General features: G+C 39.2%; 1 protein-coding gene across 5 annotated transcripts in view; it reads right to left on the bottom strand.

Moving 5' to 3' along the window:
• Positions 1-9,828, bottom strand: part of kcnip3b (Kv channel interacting protein 3b, calsenilin) — a 31,869-nt gene extending 22,041 nt beyond the window's left edge. For 2 of the 5 annotated variants that reach the window (XM_048176942.1, XM_048176933.1), the window contains exons 1-2: positions 8,899-9,091; positions 2,597-2,777 (exon numbers count right to left, since the gene is read on the bottom strand). In XM_048176942.1, the coding sequence (XP_048032899.1) occupies positions 2,597-2,777; positions 8,899-8,904 (187 nt within the window). In that variant the 5' untranslated portion in view covers positions 8,905-9,091. Of the gene's footprint in view, positions 1-2,596; positions 2,778-8,898; positions 9,092-9,613 lie in introns of those variants that run through there. The other 3 variants (XM_048176948.1, XM_048176959.1, XM_048176967.1) reach the window with 3 other exon arrangements.
• Positions 9,829-10,040: the final 212 nt, after the last annotated feature.

Genomic DNA, 10,040 nt, shown 5'->3' on the forward strand with positions numbered 1-10,040 from the left:
CATATTCGAACTAGAATTGAGTATGACCACGTCAGGCTAGCCTTAAGCAGAAGCAGCACTATGTTTGATAGATAGTACACAGTACGTAGTATATACACAGTTGTAGGTTATATAGTACATACTACCGTTCAAAGGTTGTTTTCTTTTTATTCAGAAAGGATGCATTAAATGTTGCAAAAGATTTCCATTTTAGATAAAAAAAAATTAAGCAGCGCAACCGTTTTCAACATTGATAATAATAAGAAATGTTTCTTAAGCAGCAAACCAACATATTAGAATGATTTCTGAAGGATCATGTGACACTGAGGACTGGAGTGGTGATGCTGAAAATATCAGCGCTTTTGGAACGCTGCTCGACCAATCAAATACTGGAACTAATACCAAAGACTATAGAATAACACAAGACGTGTCACTCGTATTGTTTTGAATGGGAGAAAGTGTAACGCGCAATATGGCGGAATAAGTCCCGCCTTCTAAATAAGAGCCAATTGCCGACTGGTAAAGTCATCGCGTCACTGCAGCAGCCGTTAGAAGTACCGGTTTCTATAGAAACAGTCAGACGTGCGCCTCTGAAACATGGCAGAAGAGACGCGCGTTTAGGTCTGCACATGAGCATTAGCTTGATCCAGCCTAAAAAAATACAGTTTTTTGTCATGATTCGAGCGTTTGGATGAAACATTTATAAGACAGCTGTTGTCAGATTTCATTGGTGATTTCAAGTATGAAATGTAATCTTAAGGTTGGCGAACAGTTTTGGAGAATTTGATGTTTCCCCCTTCAAAGAGATAGGGCATGATGCCCAGGATGCCCGAGAGGCGTTTCAAAGATGGCCGCCGAGTGAAATGACTTGTCTTAAAGGGACTTTGCTAATACACTGCCCGGCCAAAAAAAAAAAAAAAAGTTGCTGTTTGGATTTTAAGAGGTAAATACTTAAACTATGAATGGATCATTATTACAGTGGTTATTATGTTTCTAGCATGTTCTATGTTTGGCAACGGTTCTTTTAACCCTTAAAGATGGAGTGTGTAGCTTTTCATTTCTTAAACAACATCATGGCCATACTCCAGGATGAAAATGTCAAGATTCACCAGGGTTAAAATTGTGAAAGAATGGTTCAAAGAGCATGGAGAATTATTTTCACGCATGAATTGGCAGACCTTAATTTCACTGAAAGTCTTTGGGATGTGCTGGAGTAGACTTTACAGAGTGCTCACCTCTTGCATTGTCAATACAAGATCTTGACCAAAAATTTATGCACCTCTTGATGGAAATAACATCACAACATTTATTTCCATTGAGAGGTGCATCATTTTTTGGTCAAGAAAAATAATAATCATTGTAATAATGATCCATTCATAGATTCTTAAGAATTTGCCTATTAAAATCCAAACAACGACTTTTTTTTTTTTTTTTTTGGCCGGGCAGTGTATAACAGCTAGGTGATTGTGGCAAGCAGGGCGGGACCAAGAGCTGTGGGAATGGAGCGAGGCTGGTGGCACGAGTGCTAATGCGCACCACACCAGTCTCAAAGGGGGAATAGAGTGCAGTCTTGTGGGTGTCCCCAAGCCTGTGAAAGGTGATGGCAGAACAGCTTCTGTAAACAGGATCACAAAGTCATTTTACCTGTGGGAACCTCAAGAGATTTTCTTAAAAAGCTCATATGTACTGGATTTGGGGTTGTGCCAGGTAAAGAATTATGGCAGAAGCAAGTTTTATACTATACAGTATATCTCTAAGGGCGCTTCCACACTTGGTTTGATTGCCTGGTCCGAACCGGAGTTCGATTGCTCCCCCTCCCCCACTGGATTGTGTTCACATTATATTATTAGGGTCCGAACCGTGTTTGCATCAAAGCAGCAGTTGTTGGTGTTGCCAAGCAACATGTTTAAACAACACAAAAGAAGATGGAAAATGCATAACGAAGCTCACCTCACTTTTGTATTTTGGTTTTTAAACCTTTGGTTGTGTTTTCAAAGCATCAGCACATAACAGCAATTGCGTCTATCTGCTGCGAATGTACTGCAAATGTTCTAAAGCAGTGGTTCTCGACTCCAGTCCTCAGGACCCACTGCTCTGCACATTTTGAATGTCTCCCTTATTTAACACACCTGATTCAGATCATCAGCCCATTAGGAGAGAGCTCCATGAACTGAACTGAGTGTGTCAGATAAGAAAGACATACAAAATGTGTAGAGCAGTGGGTCCCGAGGACTGGAGTTGAGAACCACTGTTCTAAAGAACGCGGGAGTCCATTTCTGCTGAAGGTGACCAGAATATACTCTCTGCTTGCAGTGCATCAGTCACGCTTGTCAGGAAAATACGTGAGAATAAAGTTTTGTCGAATCATATGCCATCAATAGTGGTTGACTTCCATGATTTAGTACGATTGCATTCAGTAAACCGTACCTGAATTTATGTGAACCGTACCCCAGACCACCCTTTCTATGCAGACTTGGGTACGGTTCACAGGTGCATATATTATGTTATGCATACTATATTAAGCATCTCCTTTGTAATTTGTTCCCTCCACTCCTCCATCTGGATAATGGCTATCACACAGTGTTCATAACATTTTCTGGGTTTTTAAGAGTCATACTTGAGCCTTGGGGTGTCGCACTGGCGATGATCCATTTGACCAGACAGCATTTCATGAGGGACTTGCGGGAGATGCGCGGCTTCTGCCACTTCCCGTCGCTCTCCTTCTGCCCACTGGGGTCCCCATCCCGCCCGTTGGCGTCAGGCAGCAGACCTCCATCGACGCCCTTCTGTCCATCTGCCTGGAGGACAAAGACAATGAGAAAATACATTAAAAAGAGCCCAGATCTTAAAAGCATTTGAAGAAGGTTGGTGCAGCAAAACACCATCTTTTTGAATGTGCTGTTGTTAAAACCTTCAACATCTGCTCAGCCATGTTATTTTTAGTTTTTTAAAACATAGAAAAAAAAAAAAGCTTTGTTGATGTTGTGCATCAAATTAAACAGGATAATACCAGTTCTATCATTTAACATCCATTAACATGATTATAACAATTTTTTCTTTCTCACCTCAAAACAATGTCATCTACATCCTATATATTTTTACACAGATTCTTGCAACTTCTGTTGTCACCTCAAGATTGTGGTAGGCATGTCAGACAGTGCTTTTACCCCTCTAGTTAACATCTAATTGGAAACTGATGGTGTTATAACTCACCATGTTACAACACTCCCCAGAAGGGTCTACCACCCGCAACACAAACACAAAGATAAGTAATGTGAGAGAGACATGAAAAAAGTAATTAAAAATATAAAAAAAAGAGTTAGGAAAGTGTCTAAGGAATAGCAGCTTTAAAAAAAAAAAATTAAACAAGCCTAAGAAATGCGTGTGCCGAACTATTGTTTGTCTTGAATGGTGTGAGGAATCCTATGAGGGTCCTCACTTTTTTCTTGTTTCTTATTTGCATATGAAAAGACCGTAAGCTTTGCTATGAACATTTAGAGAATTGCTAAATTATTCAAGCTCCTTTAAAGCATCAATAAAACATCAGGGGCCAGCATCTTGGGGGACATCATTTTAGATGGCCAGCATGTGTTAAATATCGCCATGAAAGAATTCAAATTACTCACTGAAAGAACTATAAAAAACATTTTTTTTTTTTTTTAAATACACAGTTTAAGCACTTACTGTAAGAACTGTAAATACCTACAAGCACTAATTTCCCTGGCTACACATCTGCCCTGACAGGCAGTGGTGAGCGTTACATAATCACACCAGCAAACTCATTGCAGAATGCCAGACTGTTTCCTTCCTAACAGTATCTGTGTGTTTAACTGTGATTTGGTTGATAACAAATGCTCGCCGTCGTGTAGGCATGTGTGTACTTGTGCTGGACTGTCATGTTGTCACCTAGAGACCTTGGCACCTGCTGCATTATTGACATGACTGTAGTGAGTCAGTTGAGTGTATCGTGTATGGTAAGCAATGTCAGCATAGCAGGCTCCAATTAATCTCTGGCTTGACCACTGTGAATGCTCAACCTGTCACAAACAACCACATATGGCACCTTCCACACAAACAGCTCTTCAATCCCCACAGGAGCACCAGAGAAGCTGCATTAGTGGCACTGCACTGGTACAAGAGACAACAGAGTAGCACAATGTACAAGTGATTTTAGTAAGGGTTATTATTGCTTATAAAGGGTTGCATATTTGTTGTTGCCTTTCTAATGACAACTTCATGACCTTTAATCAGATGAATACCTTTATTTTTACCAGAGTGATCATCCGATTTGGGCACTGCGTGAGAACATGACAATGGGACTGACGCCACTACGCAGAGCAAGATCTAGAGCGACACTAACTGAGTTAGACCTAGAGCAAAACTTACTAAGCAGGTTAAAGAGCAGTTGTAGCAGAGTAGAAATTAGTGCAGCACAAGTTGACCAGGCTTTGGAACAAACACTGGCTAAACAACAGCTAGTGCTCTAGTTCAGTGGTTCTCAAACCTGTCCTGGGGACCCCTTACCGCTGCACATTTTGTATGTCTCCCTCATCAGACACACCCAATTCAACTCTTGCAGTTTCTACTAATTAGTTGAGGAGTTGAATCAGGTGTGTTAGATGAGGGAACATTTTGATGAGGCAAAATGTGCAGTGGTGAGGGGTCCCCAGGACAGGTTTGAGAACCACTGCTCTAGTTTATTCTAGATATAAAATACATATAAATTTATTCTAGAGCAGCACTATCGGAGCAGATACTAATGCAACACTAGTTGATAAGACGCAAGAGCAAAGCTATCAGTGTATTGTAAGCAACACTATCTTAAAGGTGCTAAAGACGATGTTTTGTTTTATACATTTTTGCAATATTACTTGAAACTGTCTTTACTAACAGATAAAAGACTATTTATTAGGTGCACTGAAAGTAATAATATTAATATACATCATCTGTGCACAAGGTAGGGCCTTAAAAACATCAGCCAATCGTTTACGCGATCATCGCGTAAACGATTGGCCCTCTGGCTTGTCAATCACTGCCGTGACGTTCCTTGTGAGAGACGAGCGCGGCTGCGCGCTCCAGTAACTTTCCACACTCCACAGGCGCCGCATGCGATGTTTTTGTCAGGAGACAGGAGTAACAACTGCAGATTATGAGTTACCTGCGGTGAGTCCGACATAATGAATCCAAAAAACACGACACAGTGAATGCCGGTGGTAAACACTCGTGTTCCAATACTCGTGCACGATTTTTGGAAGGCGTTCCTTTGAAGTGAGCTGTGAAGGAGGGGGGGGGGGGTTGTTCTTACGCATGCGCTCATTTGAAAAACTCAGTAACAGTCTTTGGATTCTCAGTCGACGAAAAAAATCCTCTCTATCACCTTTAACAGTTTATAGAGCAACACTAGCTGACTCAGCTGCAGCTGAGCAGGATCTAGAGCAGCTCTAGCTGAATAGAAACAAGTGCAGCACTAGTTAAGCAGGCATTGGAACCAACACTGGCAACAGCTCTGATTTTATTCTAGAACATCAATTCCCAACAGTTAACTGATACCCAGTTCTATTTCTGACATACTTTAAGCACTCGCGTTACTTCTGACATGAAGAACAAATGGATTTCAAAGCAGCACTACGTGAAATGATTCTAGAGCAGCACTATCTGAGCAGAATGTAAAGCAACACCAGATGATAAGACTCCAGAGCAGAGCTATCTCTTTTGGAGCATCACAGTTTGTTTTTTTGGGAGCATCACAATCCAAACAGGTTATAGCCATGCAAACTTCAACACATCTGAAATTATTCTAGATCTAGCTGAGCAGAAACAAGTGCAGCACTAGTTAAAGTCCCAATAAAGTGCCTTGAAACGCAAAGCGTTATTCAATGTGTAGACGTAATTTCCACTGAAACAGGAAGACAGGGAGGGACATATCAAGCTGCTCCACCCCTTTTTTAAAGTGGCCAATATGGACCCCATTGACTTCCATAGTATTTTTTCGCCCCATACTATGAAAGTCAGTGGGGCCCATCAACTGTTTGGTTACCCATATTCTTTAAAAAAAATCATCTTTAGTGTTCAGCAGACAAAAAGAAATTCATACGGAACAACTCGAGGGTAAGTAAATGATGAAGGAACTTCTAAACAAGGTCTAGCACTATCTAAAACAGTGGTTCTAAAACCTGTGGTACCCCCAGCCCTGCACATTTTGAATAGGCTTGTTCGAGATGAACTACACTATCCTGTCACCGGCTGGTGAGATCAAACGGTTGCAGGCGGGGGAGGCGTACAGAGACGGACATCAAGTCGGACAATTCGTGCTTTCCATAGTATGCTGAACCAACGTCATTCATGGCAGACCACGCGATTTTTGCGTCGACTGTAGCCGAAGTGGATGCGATTGAAATTCCCCATGTTTTGAATATCAGATATTCAGTATCAAGATTGGTTAAATACAAGACACACATCATCTTTGTCGTCACAAAATCTGACCAATAAGAAAAAAAAGTGTCGTCATCAATGCTTTCGCAGTTGATTTTTAGCAACTGCAGCACCTGACCTAGGTGGCTGCTCTCGTTTTGCTCTCGTGGTACTTTGATGGCACATGTGATCGTAAGCCGGCTGCAGCTCCAATCAAAGTCGGACAAATTTTCTAACCAGAATGCATTGCTTTTGTCAGGCGGCAGGTGATATTTGCGTTACCACATGAAGTCGAACAAGCCATATCTAACACACCCACTTCATAAGCTCAGGAGTTGAATCAGGTGTGATAAATGAGGGAGACATACAAAATGTGCAGGGTTGGGGGTACTCCAGGACAGGTTTGAGAACTACTGATTTAGAGCAGATGTAATGGAGTAACAAGTGCATTTGAGTTTAGAGCATCACATATCCGAACAGTTTATAGAGCAATACTAGCTGTCAGCTGAGCAGAATTCAGAGCAGAAGATTCTAGAGCAGCTGTAGCAGGATATTGACCAAAACTAGCTGAAGTAACTATATAGCCAACAATCTGAGCAGAAAATAATTAGAGCACCAATAACACCAACTTCAATAAATAATAATAAACAAAACTACAACACAACAAACAACACTGAGCACATGAATCCACAAAATCCATTCATACATGCAGATGTGAAACCATGGCTCAAAATTGCAAAAAAAAGTGTGATGTTTACAGTCTTAATCCCATCAGTGTTACGATTTTATTCAGGCCTCTTGTTCTCTGCCTGCCTACAATGATGTTGCCTTTGGGCTGTACTTTGGGTTTTTCTTCTGACAGATTCTCGGAGACCAGAGAGTAAGAAATTTTCCTGTTTAGTATTTGGCAAAATGTTCACTGAATTATTAAACACTACTTAGAGTTATGTTGTGTTTGAATTTTAAAACAGTCTGCCAGCATGGAGAGGCAACATTACATCAATTCAAACTCTGAGGCCCCACTAGCTGCATCTCATTTTTCAGGAACCGAAGAAGAACCTAATCTCTTTTGCCTGTTAAGTATAATGATCAGATACTGCCATGGAGTTGACAAAGATGAGCAAAGTATACTTTATATGTTGTGCAAGTGTCACATTTGGATATTCGATCAATACAATACTTGCTTTAAATAATTGCTAAATGGTCTAAACAAATCCGGCTCATTTTTGAAAATATATTTTATGCGTTGCAGCTGGATTTTTAAAAATAACAGTATAAAAATATTTCAAACTGTAAATATACCTCTGGTTTCTCATTTCAACATCATCTTTCACACAAAGAGAAGAAAACGTTGCTGTTAACTCACGTCAAATACTGGTTACTGAGTGTTTTAGGAGAACAAATTCTTCAGTGGAAGTGTCAATCGCAAATGACAGTATCAAGCAACAGTAATGAACACACTGTTCCTTCACCAATGATTACATAAGCCATCACTGCTGTTGTCATAGGTCATCAGTGTCTGTTTTTGCACACCGTTTTTGTTCTCTTGTCATGCACATCTATGTTTAAGTGGATAAGAAAGTATTTGTGTGCAACTATAAATATCACCAGTGTAGTGGGAATATGCAATGTTATAATATAAAATATTAAAATAAAATGTGGGTAACATTTCCCAGAATTCCTTAACAGTCCTTGACTGGCCTAAAATAGAATTAGAAATTTGGTATAGAGATTGAAATATTTATTTTTGTCTCGATTTCCTGTTTCCTCCAAAAGCTCTTATATTAGGCAAGGGACATGAAGGGCATGATATCAAATTCCTGACACAGGCTGTTCTAAAGTAGTCTGAGGAAGGCACAGTGTTACATAATAATCAGATTACTGGTTATAAGAGTCACTGTCCAACAAACTTTGTAGATGAAAATGGCTTAGGGCTTCTCTCAAGACAATTTAATACACTTTAAATCAAACACACACACACACACACTCACACACACACACATACTGCAGTATTCACTGCTTGGTGAATAACCAGCCTTCATAAATTCTTAGAAAGTGTGATTGAAGACAATGGTAGAAAGCAGGCATTGATACGAAGTTAAATAGGAAACAGCCTTCAACAAATGTTATCTTTATTTATCACACACTGACATAACCTACACATTAGACAAGTAAATGCATGTACACTTACCTAGTGTAGAAAAATGAATTGTCATAAAAGAAGACTATGGATTAAATATGCACAATACAGAAAGTTTAACACCCTTATTCTATTCGGAAATACGCGGACTGGATGAAAGTTTCTAAACACTTCAAAGTGAAAGGCAAGGAAAGATAAATAGATAGTCAGGTTCTTTGCGTTTAAAAGCCGTTTAGCAGAGCCCTTGTTTTTTTTTTTTCCATTTATATTACTTAATACAACTACATTTTATTAGTTGAAGACAAAATAATGTACTATTAACAGATACAAAAATTTCATTTGCCTTCGTCTCAGGCACAGCATCTTACCTGCATGATGTTCAGGTTGTCTGTTTTGATGACTAAATCAATGAATGTGGACGGATTCTCAGATGTTCACGCGCGCTCTCATTTACTATGTGCTTTGATGGCTCTATAGATGTGAAAACAAGAATATCCTTCTCAACCTCCAGTGACAGAGAGGATAGGACGAGAGAAAGAGAGAGAGAGAGAGAGAGAGAGAGAGAGAGAGAGAGAGAGAAAGAGAGAGAGAGACGGTGGAAAAGCTGTCACATTGTCTTAAATCATTCGGTAAATTCAACGTGAGATGTCTCAGATCACTGGACTCACTCATTTGATGTTATATAGTTTTAGAATTATTTAAAATAAAATAAAAAAGCTATTTAGTTTAATGAGCAGTGCCAAAAAAAAAATTTTTTTTTGAAGATTTTTTAAGAAAATAAATTATATTTATTTATAGTTTGTTCAATATATTGGTTGAGAGATTAATATAATTATTATACATATGTTAATAGTTATTATCCGTTTTCATAATATTTTATAATACAGTTATTTGACCCTATTGACCACTTTGGATGTTTACCTGATTTTCTCAGCGACCTAGCGATAGCATGCTAGCATGTCCCAAAAAGGTTAATGAGAAAAACAAATGAATAACTGCAAAAGGCAACTTTTGTTTTCATGATCATACAGTAATGACGATCTAATCACAATATAAGAGCAAGCAAGACAATTAAAAACTTACCCTTGGTCACGCTCATCCGTGTTTGCGCATTCCCTTTCAATAATGAAACAAGTGAGCGAGTCACTAAATCATTCATTCAACCGATTCGTTCAAACATACTGATTGATTTAGGAACGTCACTGTTGCTCGGATACGGTTTTCCAGGCCATTTCAGCGTCTCTGCTAACGAGCTGATGAGTTGAAGCAGGTGTGTTTGATTAGGGAGGCATACAAAAATCTGCAGTGTTGGGTGTACTCCAGGAGCAGAGTTAGGAAACATTGCTCAAGGGCTATGGATAATTTATGGCATAGTGCTTTGGATTTAAAGGGGTCAGGAGATGGATTTTTTTTTTTTTTTTTAATGATTATTATTATAATATGTTCCTGAGGTTCACTTATAATAGTAATAAAGTTTTTTTTTTCACAAAAAAAAAATAAAAATAAAAAT

Source organism: Megalobrama amblycephala, linkage group LG2, assembly GCF_018812025.1.
Source record: "Megalobrama amblycephala isolate DHTTF-2021 linkage group LG2, ASM1881202v1, whole genome shotgun sequence".
Classification (NCBI taxonomy): Eukaryota; Metazoa; Chordata; class Actinopteri; order Cypriniformes; family Xenocyprididae; genus Megalobrama; species Megalobrama amblycephala.